This window comes from Cavia porcellus, unplaced genomic scaffold (genome assembly GCF_034190915.1).
Source record: "Cavia porcellus strain 051 isolate PalLab524CR breed Dunkin Hartley unplaced genomic scaffold, mCavPor4.1 scaffold_26, whole genome shotgun sequence".
NCBI lineage: Eukaryota > Metazoa > Chordata > Mammalia > Rodentia > Caviidae > Cavia > Cavia porcellus.
Window position 1 is genome coordinate 36837298 of NW_026947509.1, and position 21654 is coordinate 36858951.

The following is a 21654-nucleotide window of genomic DNA, read 5'->3' on the forward strand; positions in this document are numbered from 1 at the left end:
AAGCTCTGATGCTAATCCCCATGACCATAAATATATTACCTTACTTGATCTAAAGGACTATGCGGGTATGATGAGGTTAAGGATTTTGAGATAACATTAACCTAGGTTAGACAAATGGCTCGACTAATCACATGAACACTTAAAAGTAGGAGAGGAGAGAAGAGGAGAGTAAGCCAGACAGATAAACGCAAGAAGGACATGACTCATCGTGACAATAAAGATGGAAGTAGAGGGCTACAAGCCAAGAAATATGACAGAGCCTGGAGGCAGAGACCGAGCTGAGTTTGCCTCCATCAAGAAAATGAGAAGTGTGGTATTGCTGCCATGAAGAACAGAAGTCTGTCAACACTCAGGAAATAAATGGCTTGGTCTCCAAAAGAACCAGGTAAGACTTTTGATTTAAATGGTCTCCAGAACTATAAGATGACACATTTGATGTTGTTTTAAGCCATTAAATGTTTAGTAACTTGCTATGACTGAAAAAGAAAATTAATACACTGATCCCAAGAGTCCTCCATCAGAAAATATACTGTAACAAAATGCAAGTAAAATAAGTGTCTCCCTGTGGTGGTCCAGTGTGTGTACTGAACACCTTATCCCACTCCTCTGAGGCCAAGATGTCTCTTAGAAAAAACAAAAAAGGTTTTTGATCAACGGCTCAAATAAAATAGAGTTAGTCTATAAGAGAGGTTCTCCAGCAACATACTTCAAAATTAAGATTAATTTTAAAGTAGAGAATGTATTTAAAATATTTGAGAATATGTCATTAGCTGCAAAGTCGTACTGGCACATCTCTTTCTTATGCTGTGCTTACAAGATTTTGTAGCAGCCTCTATAGTGTGTGCACATGTGTACGCACATGTATAGGTGTTTTCTGTCTACTTATCCTAAAATTCTCATTAATTATAAATACTTAAAGGGCAATGCTTTCTTTCTTTGACAAAATGCATATAACCTACAGGGAAAGGTGGAAATTTCCCAATAGGATCTGCTATTTAGTCTATCTAATGCACCAGTTGACAATAGAAATACAGTATTTTCTCTTCATTTTTTCATAAAATGTTTCCCTTGAAATAAAGTATTTTTATGCAGCTGTAAAAATCAAGCAAAACCTCACATATCCTCTACCAAGTTTACCCCAGTTTTAATATATTGCAAACATTATAGTGCAACATTACAACTTGCTATTGATAGTAATATAGCCAAGATATGCAATAACCCCAAGAACATGGCAATTTTCTATGTTGCAATTTTATATCAATGTCTACTTCCTTTCTTCCCCCCTCTGCCTTACTCTGTAGCAACTGTTAGTATATTTCATTTCAAGAATGTTGCATAAACACAATCATACAAAAATGTAAACATTGAAATTGCTTTTCTTTTACACTTAGTGTTATCCTCTGAACCATCACCCAACTTGTTGCATTTATTTTATTTTATTTTTTGTACTGAACTCATGACCTCACACTTGCCAGGCAAGCACTGTGCCACTAAGCTAGATTCTTGGCCCTGTTGCATGTATTGATTGTTTTTTTAATGGTAAAAAAAAAGAGCAGCATACCATGGTATGGATGTACCTGTTTGTTTAAACATTCACTTATTTATTAAGGATGCCTTTGCTCTATGTTTTAGTTCTTTATTATTATGAATACAACTAGTGTAAACATGTAAAATGTTGTGTGAACATTATGTTTATTTCCTCTAAGATATGCATAGAAACATAGCTGATTGGTTGTTACGGATTAAGAACTGATGGTCAGCTTAATGCCAGTTGGATTACATCAGCATGGCACTGAGCGTAGATGCTCCACCTAAGGAAAGTTGCCAATATAAATAGAAAAGTGGCGAAGAAGAAGGAGGGCGTTAATACATTGTGCGTTGAGGCATTGTGGGTTCTCCTAGAGTTACTGTTTGACCTTTGGTTCTCCTGGAAAAGCTCTGGTCCTCACATGGAGCATTGCTTCCTGGCTCCAGAGGAGAAACATGTGCCGCTTGTTCTCCAGGATGAACTCGTCACGCTGCCGTGTTGGCATGTACCTGACTGTGCTTTTTGTCAGAGGAGCTCGGGGCCTCTGTGTCGTGGAGAATGGCTGTGATGCTTTCAGGACAGCCCTGGTCTTTATTGTGAGTGTGGCTTCTCCACTCCAGCATAGAACCCTCAGCCTATCAGCACAGCCCCTCCCCCCGCCCCCCTGCCGGCTGGCATGGACTTTCTGGCTTCCACTGCTAACCTTTGGGCCTTCCTGGCATGGATCCGTAAAGAGACTGGCGTGAGTTCTTCTTGCTGGATCTCTAGTTGGACTCATGGGAGGCATTTTCATGAGCTCTGGATTTTCATCTAGACTCATGTGGGACATTGCTATGGGATTTAGTGTTTAGGTTAGTTTAGTTTTTGGTGTTGCGGATAGATTTCCTGCATTTTCTTGTGTTAACTCTCAGTGACCATTATAAAAATAATTATAAAATCTATGTCCTGATTCCAGTTCTTCTCCGTACAACCCCTGATTACAAAATGGATCATGTGATTTTAGAATGCTTAGTATTTTATTTTAAGAAACTACCATATTGTTCCAGAAAGTTTTACATTTTACACTGTGACCAGCAGTAGACGGTGACCAAAGACTCATTTCTCCACAACCTTATCAATACTTGGTCTTGTTACCACTTTTATTTTAGTCATTGGGATAGGTTTATGGTGAAATTCCATTGTGGTTTTAATTTACATTCCATAATGGATGATAATATTGAATATATTTTCATGGTTTTTGTTTTTATTCACAAATCTTCAGGGAAATGTCTGCCTATGACTTTTGCCCATTTTCTAGTTGTGTCCTTTTACACGCAAGTTTTGAGAGGTTTCTAAAATGTGTTCCACATATGAATCTTTCATCAAATAGCTTGTTTGCAAATATTTTCTCCCAGTGAGAAGTTTGTTTTTTTTTTTTTTTCATTCTCTTAACATAGTGTCTAGGGACAAAAGTTCTTAAAATTACTAAATTTTAACTTATCAAATTTGCCTTTTATGAACTGTACTTTTGATGTCATGTTTAAGAACTTTGTTGAGTTCTAGAACCCAGGAGTTATCTCCAATCTTTTGTGATAAAGTGTTAAAACTTGGCATTTAAAATTTAAGTCTGTGGCCTACTACTAATTAATTTTATATATGGGTAAACATTCATTTTGTTTCAAACATAAAAATGTCCAGTTGTTACAACATTACATGTTAAAGGGACTAATCTTTTACTGAATTCCTTTGCATCTTTGTTGAAGATCAATTGAGTATGTGTGTGTATTTTATTTTGGGGCTTTTTCTTTTTTCTTATTTAGTTCTATTGATCTTTTATACATTACCTATTGTTGTCACTCTAAAAATGTCTTAAAATCCTGCAGACTAATTTCTAACAATTTATTTTTAAAACTGGTTTAGCTATTCTGGTTCTTTTACCTCTCCATGTGTACTTTAGAAGAATATTATCCATATCTGTAAAGTAAACTTACTGGTTTTGTTTGTATGTTTGTCTGTTTCATGTGTGTAGTACATAATGCTTACATCCTTGAGGGTTGTTGGTGCACATACATAACACAGGTTAATTTCTGCTTTCATTTTCCTCCCTTCCCTCCCTGTAACCCTTTCCCTATCTCTGGAATACTTCACCATTACTACCTTTTTGTACATGTTTGCAGTACTCACTGTTTTTTTTTTTTTTTTACAATTTTTAAAAAATTTTATTTAAAGAAAGACTAAACAAAACGGAATAGGTAGAAATAATGCATACGTTCAGAGAAAAAATAAACAGTAAGAAATCACTAGTTGATGTTTACATATTGTCGTTTTACAAATAGTTGTTCAAGATACAAAAATGGAACTTGTAAAGCGGGAATTCAAACAGTGAGACTGCAAACAGTTCTGTTCAACTGTCCAACAAAAACTTAGTAACATGGTTGTCAATGCTATACACTTAAACATACATGCAGTTATCCACATATTCATTAATGTTTAAACAAACTAAAGCAGGTTAAAATCATTCTGAACAAAGAATAATAGTATTGCTAGATTCCACATCATTACATTCTGTGATCAGCACTGGGTACTGTAGTGTCTGTTTTTAAAAATTTAATTTACAGAAAGGCTAAACAAAACAGAAAACAGGTAGAAATAATACATAATTTCAAAGAAAAAATAAACAGTAAGAAATCACTAGTTGAGGATTACAGATTGTCTTCTTATAAATAGTTATTCAAGATACTAAAGTGGAGCATATAAAATAGCGATTCAAACAGTGAGATTGCAACCAGTTCTGTTCAACTATCCAACAAAAACTTAGAAATATGGTTATCAGCCATATGCAAATATGGTTATCACTTAAACATATATACAGTTATCCATATCTTCAGTTATGTTGACATTGAATAAACCAAAGCAGGCTAATATCACTCTGAATAAAGAATAATACTATTGCTGGGTTTCACATTATGACACTCCAGGATCAGCACTGGGTATTTTAGTGTCTCTTTTTCTTCAGAGTGTCTGTTCATTTCATCATGTGTCATAAGATCAGTTCTCATAAACTGTTTATAGATTCTACACATGCACGAGTCCTTAACATGTATTTCTATCCTTTCTATATTAGAGGGAAAACAAAACAAAGCAAGAAACAACAAAACACATTCCTATAAACACATGAAATGAAGCAAACATATAAGACCATTGTACAAGGGGTTCTACCATGGTTCTTGTGTTGTGTCTTGTTATCTCCAATAGAATTGGCTATATCATCAGATATAGTACAGTTGAGTATATCAGTACATAACAGTATTAATAAAAATACAACTTTGTATATAATATAGAACTTCAAAAACTGGCAGTTATCAAACCAAAATGTGTATCATAGAGTCTTGTCATTTTCAGTGTAGTTGCCTATACTCTCAGACTTGATACTATCAATCATATCAGTTTTGAATAAAATCTTCTCTGCCTCATTTCTGTTATGCTCTTTTTTGCCTCTTTTTTACAATAGTATCAGTTGTCTGCTTATCTTCTTCATTCTGTTTTCTGCTCCATTCATGAGACTTCTCTGCCATTGTTCCTGGAATCCTTGTACTTTTTTCTCTCTCTCTAGAATGCCCTGGAGTATTCTCTGTAGAGTTGGGTTGGTGGTTGCGAATTTCCCAAGTTCCCCTTTGTCTTGGAAGCATCTTGTTTCTCCATTAATTTCTAGAGACAGTTTATCAGGGTATATCAATCTGGGATGGAGGTTACTTTTCAGGGCTTGGAATATTTCACTCCAGGCTCTTCTTGAGTTGATAAACGTATTGAGAAGTCTGCTGTTATTCTGATGGGCATTCTGATAGGTAATCTGTTTCTTGTCTCTAACAGCTTTCAATATTCTGTTCTTATATTGAATTTCTGGGATCTTGATTATTATATGCCTGGGTGTAGCTCTGTTTTGGTTTTAGGTGGCTGGAGTTCTGTATACCTCATCTATCAGAATATCATGTCCTTTTCCTATGTTTGGGAAATTTTCCTTAATTATTTCTGTGAATAACCTTTGTAGTTCCTTTGTTTGCATCCCAGCTTCTTTATTCACATTCTTTATTCTCAAGTTATAGATCCTCTTGTTATCTTCTAGCCTTTGTATTGTTACTGCTTGTTTCCTTGTTATTTTTAAAAAGTTTTCCCTTCTTCCACATTGCAAAACTGTCCTCTAGTTTGGATTATCTATCCTTAGTTTCTTTCAAGCTGATTTGCCATCTTTCCATACAGTTTTTAATTTCCTGGTAACCTCTTTGAATCTGCTTCATGTATTCTATGTTATTTTAATATTCTTCATCAAATGGTTCTCTCCTTTGTTTAAGTTCCTCCCTTCTTCCGTCTGTGTCTGCTTGAGGAGTGCTTAGTATCTGTTTTATTAATCTTCTTATATCTTGCTTTTCTTGGCTAAATATTTCACTTTTGAACTCATCTATGAGGTCCTGAATATATTTCTGTATGTCCATTCGCGCCGTGTCTGATATTGCATATTTGCTGTTCTCATTCTCCTTTGTATTTTACCTGTCCTGGGTCAATGTTCTCAGGGTTGTGACCTGGGACTTTTTGTTGTTGCTTTCTCTTCCCATCTTTTTTTTGCTTCTTCCAGGAGGCCCCAGTTTCTTTCTTTGTTGGTTACAATTGTGAAGTGTGCTGGCTAGATGACCCTTCCCACTGCCATGTGCTAGTGTGTTGCAGGCAGGGACAGTGTGTACTGGCCCCTCCCCTCCAGGTCAGTCAAGCTGCTGTGGCCTGCACTGTATTACTTTGCATCACTTTCCCCTCCAGGTCAGTCAAGCAGACACTCTGTATTATGTTGAATTCCAAGTTGACTATCTCCTACTCACTGGTTTTTGCTAGATATTATATTAAACCAGCACAGGAGTTTAGGGAGAACTGACATATTTACTAAGATGGGTTTTCCAAATCATGAGCAGAGTAGGTCTCTCCATTTATTTACAGTTTTTTTCATTTTTTTCATCAATATTTTGTAGTTTTCAGGCACAAGTCCCATGGATGTTTTGTTTGACTTGCAGCTGAGCTTTTAATTTCTTGGATAAATTTAAATTTATAATTTTAAATTCAATGTCTACATATTGATTATTATTAGAGAGAAATGCAGCTGCCTTTTGCATATTTATTTTATATCCTATGGCCTTGAAAGAAGTTTCTTATTCTAGATTTGCTTGGTTGGTTTAAAAATATATTACTTGGGATTTTTAAAATAGATGATTATGTATTCTGTAAGTAGGAATAGTTTCAGTCTTTATATTTTTGTTTTTTGCTTGTTACACTAGTCAAAACTTTCCATACTATGTTGAAGAAAAGTGGAAATCCTTGCTTTGTTTTTAATTTTAGTGGAAGAATTTAGTCTTTCTATTAAATTTGCCATCTATCCATTTTAGTAGATGTTTCTTTATCTGGCTGAGTAAGTCTCCATCTTTTCGTATTTTTCTGAAAGTTTTTTTAAAATTAAAAACCAGTGTTGAATTTTGTCTAATATTTTTTCTTCACCTATTGATGTGATCATACAGTTTTTATTTTAACTTGTTAATAAAATGGATTACACTGATTGATTAGATATTGAATTATACTTGTACCCCTCAACTACTTCCAACTTAGAACTATTAATTCCTTTTGTATGTTGATAAATTCTATTTGCTAATATTTTATGAAATACTTTTGCAATAAATAAGTAAACAATAAATAAATGAAGGACTTTTGCATCTGGAATGTTAGTCTGCAGCTTTTTTTAAAAAATCAGATTTAGGTTTCAAGACACACCAGCCTGATTAAATGCATCAGAAAGTGTTCACATCCTGCAAAAGATTATGTCAAATTGGTCTTAACTTTTCTTTAAATGCCTGATATAACTCTCTTGTGAAATCATCTTGGCCTGGAGATTTCTTTTTTAAAAGAATAATCTTTGGTTATGGATTCATGTTCTTTGATAGGTACAGTGCTCTTTTATATAAGTTAGTTATATCAGTTAGTTAAATTAATATATTACTTTCCAAAACTTGCCTGAAGAAAGTACCTTAATCTAGGTAATTAGAAAATAGAGAAATGTGCTTTTCCACAGCTGTGAAGACTAGAAGTCCAAGTGAAGGTCACAGCAAGGTCATATTCTCTATGAAACCTGTTGGAAGGGAGCTTCCTGGTACCCTGTTCCTTAGCTTATGGGAGCCAATTCTCTGCCTCCATTAGTTCAGGACATTTGCCATGAATCTGTTCCATCCACCTTCACTTGGGTGGATACCAGTCATACTCAGTTAAGGCTCACTTCAATATTTCATCTTATTGTGGTTAACTTTGCAAAGATCTTTTTTTAAATTTTTTTATTTTTATTTTAAAGAGATTAAGACAAAAGAGGACATAACAAAGCAGATCAGAACAGAGCAATGTAAGTAACACAGTATTTCACCACAGGAAACCCATAATTAACAGTAACTACCATAATGTCTCTTTCTTTAAAATAGTTGAGCATAAATTCATATACAATAGTATCAAACATAACAAAAAGTATCTTTGCAAAGATCTTGTATTTTAAAATCATACTTTGAGGTACTGTATGTTATAATTTCAACAAATACTTTTCGATGGAGGGTTGGGCACCATTCAATCCGTAACTAGTAGCTTGTACATTTAAAGAAATTACTTTAATTCCTTTAAACTACCAAATATTCGTATACAGGCTTGTTCAGAGTATTTGAGTGGTTTCTCCTTTTCCACTGTATACATTTAGTACAAATTGCTGCTTAACTGATCCAACAAATTTTAAGATGTTGCATATTCATCTGTTTTGAATTAAGGTATTCTAAAACAATTTTCCAAGCTGAGGGTATAGCTCGGCAACACAAGTGCCTGGCTGGCAAGCTCAAGATTGTGGGTTCAATCCCTGGTACTACTACTACTACTGATAATAATAAAATATATTTCCAATATTTCTCCTTTGACCCATATATTATTTGGAATTGTTTAATTTAGAATTATTTAATTTAGTTTCCAGTATTTGAATATTTTCCTCTTATCTTTCAGATTTTGATTTCTTTTTTAAATTCTCTTGGAGCTGGTAGGCATATTGTGTATGATTTTAACTACTTTAAATTTATCAACTTTTTCTTTTAACCTTCAAAACACACTTTGCTATGTGTTTCATGTCCATTTGAAAACGTGTGTATTATAATGCATGCATTATTTGAACTAAGGATCACACCCAGGGACTTGCACTAAGTCAAATCCTCAACCTTTTTTGTTACCATCATTTGCTTATTTACGGAGTAACCTAAATCTCCAATTTTAGATCCCCCTGCCTCAGCTTTTGGAGTAGCCCACATTATATGAGTGTGCCACACAGTTCAACTGTCCCTGCTATTTTTAGGTGCAGTGTTCTATAAATGTCCATTAGTTCTATAAATGACCCCATTAGTTGATGGTGTTATTGAGTCCTTCCATATTCTTGATGTTTTTCTGCCTAGTTATCTTATCAGTGTTGGTAAATCTGCAGGCATAATTGTGGATTTGTGTATCTCTCCTTTAAGTTCTATCCATTTTGCTCATAACATACTATGAGTCTCTTCTGTGTAGTATATATGCATTTAGGGTTTCTCTCTCTTTCTCTTTCTCTGTCTCTGTCTCTCTGTCTCTGTCTGTCTCTCTCTCTGTGTCCAAAGCTGATATCACCCACTTGTGTATACTTTTGGATAATGATTACGTATCTTTCTCCATGCTTTTACTTTCAACTTTCCATATGGTTAGCAAAGTTTCTTATAGATAGCATATAACTGAAAAGTTTCTTAGAGGTAACTTACAATTGGGTCTTTTAAAAAAATTTATACCTATTGTCTGTTTTTACTACATTTAGCTCAAAAGCTATGTTTTTTTTCCTTTTTTTTTTTTTTGCCTCACTGCAGGTTACATACAAATTATTTTTATTTATAGCTTGATGTATCTGTATTGGAACATACCTGATTGTATAGTATTTTAAACTAATTTCTTTACATATTTTCTACATAGAAACATAGCTTAAGTCCTATTGTTGTTGTCTACTTACCAGTTTGAACAAAGTATTTAAAAGCTTTCTTCTTTTATATCTCCACCTCCTTTTTCTAACACAATTATCTGAAATGTTAATTTACACCTAGGAGCACATGAGAAAATGTTCCAATTTTTTACTTGTATAGTTTGGAGAACTCAAGAAGGAAATTCTGTTATGTTTATCATATTGTTGCTTACCATATTCTTCTTTCCTGACATAACAAGAGTCCTCTGGTGTTGCTTTTGCCTAGACAACTTCTTTTAGGGAAGTTCTTCTAGAATTTTATGCCATTTTATTTCTGCAGAGTGTTTTCATTGGATATCAGAGTGTGTGTCACTAATTCTTTTCCCTATCACGTGAAAAATGCCACGTCACTGATGACTTCTGATGAAAAGTCTGCTGGCATTTGAACAGTTGTTTCCCTGTAAATAAGTGGCTGTTTCTTCACCACGAGTAAAACAGTGTGTCTTTTACTTTGGTTACTCTGTTATTCACTTCTAAAATCTCCATGAGGCTTTTGTAATCTATAAGCAGCAATATATAATATACTTACAGGAACACTTTTATTTATTTATTTTTGCTTTTGTTTGCTGACTTTCTGTTTGTCTCAGGCAAGCTTTCCTTGTGTAGTGAATTATAGTCCTCCCCCAGTGTCCATGCCAGATTGGTGTCCGGGCCTCAGTCAATACCAAAACCCAAGCATGCTCAAGACCCTCACATAAAATGAAGCAGTATTTGCATAGACTTTATACATATCCATTCATATATTTTAGTGTATGCAAATGCTGTGTAGGTTGTCATTAGATTGCTAGGGAATGTTAACAAGAAAAATTCGTATATTTCAATACAGACAGAATTTATTTTTTCAAACATTTCTGCGATTGGTTGGATCCATGGCTGTAAAAGCCACGGACAAGAGAAATCTACTGAATTTTTATCATGACTGCTTTAGAACTTTGAAAGATCAGTTTAAAGTCTCAGAGTTAGCATCTGGTGATTGTTCTGTGTTATTTTTCACTTGCTTTGAAATCTTCTTGGTTCTCAGCATGCTGAATCACTTGCTTTTAAAATCTGCCCATGTGGGGCATTGTGAACCATATTTAAACATCAGTTCTAGCTGGCTTCTCTTGACTCTGCGCCTGTGGAGCTGCCTTGGGTTCCAGGGAAAGCAGAGGTCTAGGATTCCACTTGGCTTCTGTGGACACCTGATGGGAGCAGCCAGTACTGTTGAACTGAGGCTCCTCTAACACTACCCCAGTGCAGTGTGGTGGAGGCCTCATCAGAGCTGTGATGGTGGAGTTTGTCCCCAAGACTGCACTAGCACTAAGGCAGAAAGGAAGGATTGCTTCTGCCTGACAAGTACTGGCTCTCCACTATGCTACACTATATTGTTTGTAGGAGACACCATCAGTGTTGTGTGGATGTAGTGATTCAGGCTCTACAGAAGCCATGAAGAGGAAACACAGAAATTGAGATGTAGCTTTCCCCTAAGAGGAACAAAGTCCAAGTTTCTAATGAGCCTTTTTTGACCCCACTTGGCCCAGGAAGTGGATGTGGTGCTTCCCCATATAGGGAACAAAGTTCTAGTTTTTAATGAGCCTTCTTTGACCCCACCTGGCCCAGGGAGTGAACGTGGTTGTTAGAACCATAGGTGATGACCTGCGACTTTCCAACTAGCTTGTGGTGGTTATGTGAGAGTCGGTCTGGGTTTTCTCTTGCAGTGTTCTACAGATTGAAGCACTTATTGTCTATGCACATTCTGTCTTGCTCAGCGGTATTGCCTGGCCATTCGACCAGAGAAACAAGACTGTAGTGGGTCTTCTTCTGTCTCTGCCCTTTGACATTTCTGGCTTGCCAGCATCTTCAGCCCAAGATTGGGGTAGAAGAGGCAAAAAAAGAAAATCTCAAGATTCATTCCTTTGGCATTTCTTGAGTCTCACGGTCTGGGCTCATCTGCAAGCTGCTGACCCACTTTGTGCTATGTTTAGTGTACAATTTCCAAAATCTGAGTTGAGCTTATGAAAAGCAATAGTAAAAAATACTTGTATTTTATCCTCGCGTTCCTGGAAGTCCCATACTTTTCCTTTGTAGTTTTTGCTTTAATTTTTTTTTAAAGGTTAGAATGAACTGTGTCCACTTAACAGGCGTTTGGTACTGTTCCTGTCATTCTTCTTTAAACCCTGGGCATTTTTGTCCAGGGAGCCAGCTCCTCACTCACCTAGGACCTGAGTGAGGGAGGCAAGGAGGCAGCCTCAGAGGAAGGACAGCTGTCCTGGCTTTGCAGACCTCTAAGTCCGCACAGATTCTAACAGGTGAGAGACAGCGGCGGGGGTTACAACCCAGGAACACGAGCTCGGTGAAAGAATCTGGGAAGACGACATTGTTCCAAGCCACCAACCAATATGGTAGAAGAGAGACAAAAATGAAAGAGGGATGGGGCGCGGCCAGCGGGGAGAGCGGGAACTGCAGGGAGCGAGCGCGAGTGCGGGACGGTGGCGAGCAACTTCGCGGCTGAGCGCAGCGGGACGCGAGAGGAGGGGCGGGGAGGGCGGGACGGGGGCGGGCAGAGCCACCCAGTCCGAGTCCTCGCTGCTCCTGGGCGCGGGGCGCAGCCTCCGGTGGCGGAGACTGGGTCGCCCAGGACGGAGGCTGAGCCGGGGCCGAAAGGCTAGAGCTCGGCGAAGCGCCCTTGCTGGATCGGAGGGAGCAGGCGGGAGCAGACCCCGAGGTCTCCGCGCAGCCCCGCGGCCCCGGCTGCAGCCCGCGCGCCTTGTGGCTGCGCGCTCGGGGAAGCGGGTCCTCCCGGAGCTCCAGCCTCGCGCGCGCGCTCCGCTCTTTCCCAGACCATGGATGGCCACTCGCGGCTGTCGGTACCCAGGTAAGACTCGCCCCCTCGGCCCTGCTCAGCGCCCCTCAAACTCCCTCCTGCGCTCCGAATCTTCGCAAACTTGCCCTGGGGCTCTGGGTTTTGCGCGGGAGGTGGGGGGGTTCACAGGGAGGAGACTGTGGTCGCCGCCCTGGCCCAGAAAACTGGCCCCGGCTGTGCGAGCGGCTCTCGGACCATCCTGGTCGCTGTCAGCAGCCCCTCTGGGCGTGAAGCTGGGTACGGCTGCGCATCCCGGCGGCCCCGAGTGGGTGACAGCCCCAGAGTCCGCCTTTAGATCGCTACAAGGCTGAGGTCGCCTCTGCCCAGTAGGGTCCCCAGGAGTCGGACTTTCTGTGGGTGCAGCTTTGGGGAGGTTTCGCGCCTTGTGGGGGTGGGGGGGGGAATGATTTCCAAGGTAGGCGACCAGGACTAAAGCAATATATCCGCTCTCCCCAGCATCTGTAGTTGGCCCGCTATCTAGCCCGGTATCGGGGGTACCGGGCCCGCCGGGTGGTGGATGGTGGGTGGAGCAGGGGTGGCAGAGGTGAGAAGGAGCCAGTCCCCATCCTTGGCGAAACCTAAACTGCACCCCAAAGGAAGAGCTCCATCTCTTGCATTCATTCTAGCCCCTCTAACCCTTGCAGGGCTGCTACTCCGCTAACTCCTCGGACCCTGAGCGCTCCCGGGTTTCACCCCAGCCCTAGGGAAGCCTAGCGGGGTAAGTTAGGAAGCCCCCTTAGATGCTATCAGGTGCGAAGAAAGTCTTGGTTTCTTTGCATCTTTTATTTCATTTTCTCCCTCTCTGAAAATTCAAGAACCTGAGTTTTCTCTCCCGCCTCCCCCATAAATTTCAGAAGTAAATTGGGGCTGAGGAGCTGGTTGGGCAGATGGCTTTGCGCTCTGAGTGCTGGGCGCTGAGCCGAGTTCACATCCAGAGCAGCAGAGGATGCTGTCTGTTGTGGGCAGGCTAAGACTGATTTGTGGCCGGTCCTTAAGAGTGGATCCTGTTGCCAGTCACCTCGGATTTCCTCTTTCCTCCAGACATCTGGGGAGCTTCCCAGCTAGACTATCATGCACCGGAATAAACACTGTAAGCTCCGTTTCTTGGAGAGCCGCAAGAGCTGAGTCCACAAGCTAGAGCCCACATGTAGAGAGTATTGCGTTGCCAAGTATCCAAGACTGGGGTGGGAGTAAAGGTGGGGGTTGCGGAGGAGGTAAGAGACTGCATTTCCAAGCCTCTGAGACTGTTATCTAGAGACATGACATATTTATATTCTGTAACGAGATAGCCTTTCCCAGGCCCCAGCCACCACTCTCCCCAGGAGGGTAGCAAAGCTCCGTGGAGACTCCTGGTTTCTGCGCATTGCCCGAAGCAGCTGTTTAGTGCAAAATCTCCAATGCCTCCAGGCCAGACACTGTCAAAAGACCATACTGACCCAATGCACGAAGAAGTAAAGTTAAATCTTTCAAAACTTTAAAAAAGCTATTGATTTGTAGTTATGAGTATAAGGCGTTCAAAAATCAAATAAATCAGACCTTTCCTTTCTATCCCCATCTATTCTGCCTGACGCCAGTGGTCATTAGGGTACAAATAGTGAAGTCAGACTCTGGAAGTCGACCTTCCAGAGAGGCACCTTGAGAACAGATAACTCACTTTAAATCCAGTTTTCTAGATCAATTTGGCTGAAACATTATTTAAGTGTATTCAAACATCAGGACACTTTCTAAAATATTAGAATCACATTGTAATGATAACTTCTTAAATTACCTCTGTTACAGGACTAAAAAAAGGACCATATAAAGAACAAACTAAATGCCATGCTGTGTATAGTGAAACTTTAAATTTTGTAATATGACTACTTATGCACCAAGAGAATCAAATTTCCCCAAATCAGTATAATAATTACTTTTGTTACTGTTCTTATCCATACTGTTCTTATCCATATTACAAGAGATAAATTCACTATATCTTCCATTTCATTGAATTAAAAAACCCATAATTCCCTTTCTATAAGATTTACTTGAAAGCCATAGGTATTTACTTTTTACATATGCAAAAAAAGTAAACTCAAATTTGAATTGATGTGTATAAATCATTTATTACTCATACAACTAGTATACAAAACATTAAATTTTTTAAAAAACTGATGCCTAGATAGTCTACAGAAGTGTTTACAAGAAGATAGGGAAAAAATCCACACATACAAATTATTATTGGCCAAGATACTGGTTGTCCAGATTTGAATCTTGCCAGTATCTAATGAAATGAAATTGCTGAATATATATCACTGTTTCTCTTTTAAAAATGTAAAACAATTTAGACATTCTGTTCAATAGTTGAATGGAGAAAACAAAAGGATTTGATAATATAGTTATTGAAGCCTTTTTTTCTGTTGGCTTTTTGATTTCCTTAATATTTTCACTTAAAGAAAACTGAGATGTTAGGCCATGTTCTATGAAAACTGATTTCAAACTTTAATTGGACTCATACATTTTATAAGCATTAGGATGGATTTTAAAAAAGTATTGAAGATTCTATCAGTTGTTAGAATGCATTCTTTAAAATTTTCAAATATGCAATACATCATGTGGGTTACATTGCAGACTTCTTAGTAACACTGGTTAGTAAAGCTAGGTGATGTCTTCAAAACAGGGAACTGGTCTGTGGCAAGACTGGATGTTTCCTTGTTAGTTGCATGGCAGACTTGGAATCCATATATTTTCTGATTAGCAGTCCAATTTAAAGAGAAAGAAATTTAAAGGGGAGTTTTGGGGGATTTTTCATTTTGAGGTCTAAAAGGTAAAAGTTAAAGGTAAAAACTCTTTAGGCATCTGTTTTAAGAAAAGCTTAATTTGCTAAGGTCACACAACTAACCATTAGAAAAATAATCATTGGTCTGTCCTATAGTGAGTTCTAATAGAGTAGTTTGCCCTTATAGAAGGAAAGTTGATTTCACTTACTTGGGCAACCAGTGTTTGTATATTATGATTTATATTTGGTCAAGTATTATCCCATATATAAAATAATTTAATCATCACATGCCTGAGCTAATTATGACAGATATTATTTCCACTTCCTATAATGAAAACTCCAAAGCAAAAGGAAATTAAATAAAGCAAATAATTAGATTTTTAAATCCACAGAAAAACATGTACCAGAGTTAAATCACCGCCAAAGTTCTGCCCACAGATCCAGTGTCCTTTCTCGTACTGATTGAAAAATGCACACTTTATTTCAAATGGGGAAAAAGATTCTGGTACACAGGACAACCACTGATATCATCCTTGGAACATGTGGGGGCAGCCTAAATGAAAGAATCTTGTAAAGGTAGCAAGTACTGACATATCCTCTTTGCAAAGGGAAATAATTTGTCACTTTGACCATGCCAAAGTGTGAATTTAAAGCCTAAAAAACAAATTGTCTTTTACTTCCCCCAAAATTATATTTTATACTGTATAGTTTTGATCTTTGTTTGTTTGTTTGTTTAGTTTAGTTTAGTGGCTGCTTTTGGAATAGTATGGTTTTTATACTGTACTTTGAGTGACAAAGTAAGGTCCATTGATTTAGTTTTCTGCTTTATTTTAACCAGTCTGTAGTTTAACAAAGCAATATGTCACTAAAATCCTTCAGGGTCTCAAGATTGTGTCAGTCAAAATGTTAGTGACAGAGGGGAAAAAGGACAAATACTGTTTTTAAATGGAGCAAACCCAGAACTGTATGTGTACTGTACAAAGGCCTTCTATCCACGAGTTTTCACTGAATGGTTATGAGTTTACAAATTCATACTCAAAGAGAAGCACATGCACCTCTGCACACCTGTGTCCTGTTTGTGGGAAACAGCGAAAATGGTCTCCTCCTCTGAAGTCTGCCCTTCATCTCTGAAGCTGAGGAGCAGAGAAGAATATTAGACACCACCTGATATGTAAATGTTGGACGATGCTTAATACTGGGATGTGTTGTCCTCAAGGTCAGCACTGGTGCCACAGCTAAATTCCCATCCTGTAAAAAGAGACACTGAGAATCACCAAGACACTGGGAGTCCGTGCTGCTTCTGAGTGGTGGAAAAACAAGAGTCTGAGAGCATTTCCAGTAGAAACCTTTATAAAACAGTGTTGCTTACCATTAACACTGCGTTTTAGATCCTGCAATTTCCACCAGCCTTTTGCCTACCTCTGTGTGGCTCCTTTAGTAAAATGTATATAGACCTGCTACAAGTAATTAACTTGTGAGTGAACTGTTAGAATGTGTCTTGTTTCTAGAGGATGCCTTTGACTACTCAGGGGAAGGCAAGTTTTCTCTCTGTGTGAGTTTCATCAACAAAGAACTTGAAGGGAAGGGGGAAAGTGATACACTGATATTTGCAGATCTGGTAGGAGTGCTTTTTGGAAATCAAAGGCTGTGAATTCCTAGGAAGTTGCTGGACTGTTGCTCCTTCTGTCTCTCATTCAGTAAACTGACAAACACTCTGTATTTTCTGGTCTTCTGGGTCCCCTTGACATCTAACCTTCTGCAATGCCTTCAACTTATTTTAACAGTGACTCTCACTTGGGGCCACCATGTAGGTGATATCTTACCATCTTGAAAAAGGCAGGCAAAAATCAAGGCATTTAGAAAAAAGGAAGCAATGTTCACTTGGGCGGAAAGAATGCTAGGAGCAGACGGTGGATTGGTTTTTGATGTCCCCTATAGGTGGAGAGCACACTGTGCTCACAGGAGGAATACTCAAAAGTTTGCTTTTCTGTGAACACAATCGCACAGCAATTCAGATCCTGATCCTGCCAGGAATTGTCCTTACTGACTGTCTATTCTGAAGCAAGATGCTTGTCCAGTCTGACTTGTTTTGTTTATCTAGGAAATGTGAACAGTAATCCTATTTGGTTTTTGGAAAGAATCTTGTAAGGATGACTTGAGATGGTCCATATTTTTGAAGTAGGAAGAACTATTTAAATATGATGCTATTTTTACCTATCATATCTAATAGACTCCTCTAAATATGAATGTTTCACCACAGAGTTTTAATTGTTTTTCTTTTATAATATTTTTGAAGTAGGAAGAACTATTTAAGTATACTATTTCTACCTGTCATATCTAATGGACTCCTCTAAATATGACTGTTTTATCATAGGGTTTTAATCATTTTTCTTTTATAATAGAATTTAAAATCAATACTGTTAGGTAGGTAACGTGTTATGAAGTACAAACACTAATTTTATTTTATCTGATAGTAATATAACCACTGACTTTGTTTTGGTTTATTTTTTCACCCTGTTACTTGTAATCTACATATGTTTTCATATTTAAAAGTTTTTACTATATAAGAAGTATTATATTTTTACCTTCTCTGATAATCATTCTTTAACTGATACAATGAGATCATTCAAAATTGTTATAATTCTGCATAGCGCTAGATTGAACCCTGTCAGCCTTCTGGCCACTATGTATGTGTAGTGTCTGTCTTCTGGTCTTTTCTCTGTCTCTCTGCCTCTCATCTCGTCTCTCTCTGTCTCTTTCTCTCTTTTCTAATTTGCTTTAAATTAATTGAAAATTTATTCATAATTCCATTTTGTCCCCTCTACTGATTTACTGTTTATACTTTGTTTAAAAAAAATCTATGGTTCTTAGAATATATATTTATTTCGGAATGTTTACAATGTATGTCTTTTATTAGTCAGAATCTAAGTATAATAGAGCATGTCACATCCTGTGTAAGGTTTTTTGAAATGCACATCCCAAATTCTCTCTTCTGATTGTTTGTCCTATTTTTGTTTGTGTATTATTGTATTTGCTTCAAATCAACAAATGTTTTAGAACAATTAGAAATAAGGAAAAATGGATCTGATTTTACCTTTATTTGTTTCACATCTGACCCTTCACTTGCATAGCTCCAAGATTCTCCTGTGCAGAGATCTTCTTTCCTTTTTCCTGTAGGGCAGATCTGCTGAGAATGAATTATTTTGGTTTTTGTTTCTTCAAGGATAGTTATTTCTTCACTTTTTAAAATAGCCTTTTGCAAGGATGGAGTTCTAGGTTAACCCTTTCTTCCTTTTTCTTGCTATCCTCCCTCACCCTCTCTTCTTCTTTTCCTCCCCACTTCCTCTTCCCTCCCTCCCTCCTTCCTTCTCCCCTTCTTTCCCCTGTTTTAAGGTTAGTATGTCTTTATTTTTTGGCCTCTGCCAAGAAGCTGTTGTTATTCTTATGTTCCTTCCTTTCCAAATCACTTGTCTTTCATTCCTTCTTGGCTTCAAAATTTGTGTCTTGTGTAGAGCAATTTTAGTTTGATTTGCCAAGGATGTGTGTGTATGTGTGTGTGTGTGTGTGTGTGTGTGTGTGTGTGTGTGTGGTTGTTTGTTGTTGTTGTTGTTGTTAATTTTTTTATTCTGCCTCATGTTCCCTAAACTTGCATTTGTGATTTGATATCTTATTGATTCTGAAAAAAATCAAGAATTATTTAATCAAATATATTTCCTACCTCTTTCTTTTTCTTCTTAAACTCCAGTTTCATATTAGGCTCTACCTCATGGGTACTCTATTCTGCTTTTATTTTTGTTTTCTTCTTTTTTTCCCCTAGATTTCATATATTGATGAGTTTTCAATTTGATTAATACTTTCCTGAATTGATTCTACTAATAAATTTGCCAAATGCATTCTTTATCTGGTTATAATATTTTAAGTTTTTGCATTTGCATTTGATTTTGTCTCACAGTTTCTGTCTATTGTAATTACTCATGTGAACCTCCATGCTACTCACCTACGCCACCAGAGCAATTAAAATACTCAATACTTTTAATTTCTTACTAGATTAGTTCCAATATCCAAGTCATAAGTGAGACTGGTTCAGCACGTTGCTTTATCTTTTAAGTGTTATTGTTATTCCCTTGCTTTTTCGTATGACTTGTAATTTTTCTGTTGAAAGCCAGGCATCTTATATAGGACAAAGAATTTCTCCAGTCTGTAACTGTAATTGTTATTTAAAGTTGAAGAAAAAAGTCTCAGAGAGGTCAGATGACATCGTCAAGGTCACTCAGTTCATGAGAAATAGAGCCAGAACATGAACCACAAAATATCAAACTCCAAATCCTGTGTCACTTGATTGTATCACTGTTGCTATTTCCTAACATTCATGAATTTCCATTTTGAGGACCTCCTAGAATGCTTCATGCCACATGACTCCTCCATACTTAGACATTTTTGATCCCATGCTCTGAGAAAGTCATTAAGCCATTTATAGCGATGAGTAGGAAGTTGTCCCTGACTAGCATAGTACAGTGTGTAATATAAGCATGCTTTCACTTTAAATTCCCTTTGACTCATCATTTCTCAAAACATGGTTTCTGAATCACATGCAATTGTGAAGACAGGTGGATTCTACAAGATAAAGTGGTGCCTCGGTTCATGAACTTACATTTTTCCACAATATTGGTCACAGAATTCAGTCAGTGATCCTGGCTGCAACTGAATCGCAATCACAATTAAACTCAGGAGACTTTAAGATGCCGCTGCATTCTGACTCAATGAAAAGCAGTGGAAGCATAGCACAGTCCGTGTGGCTTAGGATGGAGTTTAAGAGTTTGTGCTTGTCTTGGTGAAACACAAGAAAGACTCTAAAATTTCTAGCTCAACACCAAGCCACATTTCAGGTTGAGGTAGAAGAAGTGACATTTTCCACCATGTGATTTAAGATTTAGTACCTTTCATTTCAAATATTACATAAACATGCTGTTGGAATAGTCACTTGCTTGTCTTAGAAGAGCTGTGGATTTAGACATTGAAGAGTATTCAAAAACATAAAGACTTTCCTATTGCTGTTTTAAGAAATTGCCACGATTTGGTAGTTTAAAACAGTACATGAATTTGTTTCTTCTCAATTTTCTGTGTCAGACGTCTGACATGGTTCTAAGTAGGGTAAAGTCACAGTGCTGGCAGGACTACATTCCTTTGTGGAGAAGTTTCTGTCTAGAGAAAAAGTTTTCTTAACCATTTTCCAGCTTCCAGAGCCGGCCATATTCCTTCCTTTCCCCACATTTCCCATCTTGAGAGTGGGTGGCTGTGTTACCCCACTTCACAGCCTTCTGGTTTCTGACCTCTCCTGCCCTCCTCTTCCACTGTTAATAATCCTCACGATTACACCAGCTCTCTAGATAATCCAGTGTAATCTTCCTGTGTTAAAGACAGCTGATTAATAATCTTAGCTCCATCTTGAACCTTGATCCTACTTTGCCACATACTTTAATACACTCACAGTTTTCAGGAATTAGGATGTGAATGTCTTTAGGGAAATCGCTTTTCTAACCGCTACAGGCATCAGTTGAAATAATATCCATCTTATGACTCTTAAAGTGACACTTGCGACCCCACCAGAAGTTATTTAGTTCTTTCTCTCTCTCCCACCTGTTTCTTTGTTTCTTAATTAACAAAAAGGGCGTGAGGCCAAGACCACAAAACCAGGTCAGTGGAACCTGGAAACTCTGGAGTTCATTCATTGGCACATGTTCATTGCTCTGGTTACTGATGCTATTCAGCAAGTACTTTGTGAATATCACGAACTGATCTTAAGCCTAGGATGGAATTGTACTTGTTTTTCTCCCTCATGCAATATATAACCATTTGGTGTGATCTGACCCATGCAAGGTACATAATTTTAAATAGAAGCACTGACCTTAGACCCTGCACTGTATATCTGCTGCGTCTCTGCTGCACAGTGGTTTCAGAAGACTGATTTTGGAAGCGTAAGTGAGAGGACAACTGAAGAGCCAATCATCAGGCAGTGCTGAGTAGACAGTCACCTGAAACCTTGAAGACTGGATAGAGTAGGCAAGACAGAGGCCTGCCCTCCTTACACGACCAACGTATGCCAGGCGTTTGAGTCTGTGAGTTGCAGGATATCTGGAACACTCCAGAGAAAAGACCCGACACTCTCAACACTAGTTTTTCTTTTCATTTGCTGAGTGATCTCTCAGACCGACAAGTCCTTCATTTGTTTGATTCCCAACAGCATTTGATCTGATCCACAGGTCACTTCTAACTTCTTAAAACAACTTACCCCTAAGGAGAAATTCAGCCATAACATAGACCTTTTGAAACACTAACGGCTGTTTTCTTCTCTCTGTATGGGGAAAAGAGAGACCATCAGATATGGGACGCCAGAAATCCAAAGAACTTCCGTAAAGGTCAGCTTGTTCAACTCCCTTCTTCACAGATGGAGAAGCCAGAGTCAAAAAGTA

The 21654-nt window shown here is 38.1% G+C and overlaps 1 protein-coding gene across 7 annotated transcripts in view; it reads left to right on the forward strand.

Moving 5' to 3' along the window:
• The first annotated feature begins 368 nt into the window (after positions 1-368).
• Positions 369-21654, forward strand: part of Sphkap (SPHK1 interactor, AKAP domain containing) — a 167513-nt gene continuing 146227 nt past the window's right edge. For 3 of the 7 annotated variants that reach the window (XM_063237202.1, XM_063237206.1, XM_063237203.1), the window contains exon 1: positions 12145-12444. In XM_063237202.1, the coding sequence (XP_063093272.1) occupies positions 12413-12444 (32 nt within the window). In that variant the 5' untranslated portion in view covers positions 12145-12412. Of the gene's footprint in view, positions 386-12143; positions 12445-13076; positions 13151-21654 lie in introns of those variants that run through there. The other 4 variants (XM_063237207.1, XM_063237208.1, XM_063237204.1 and 1 more) reach the window with 3 other exon arrangements.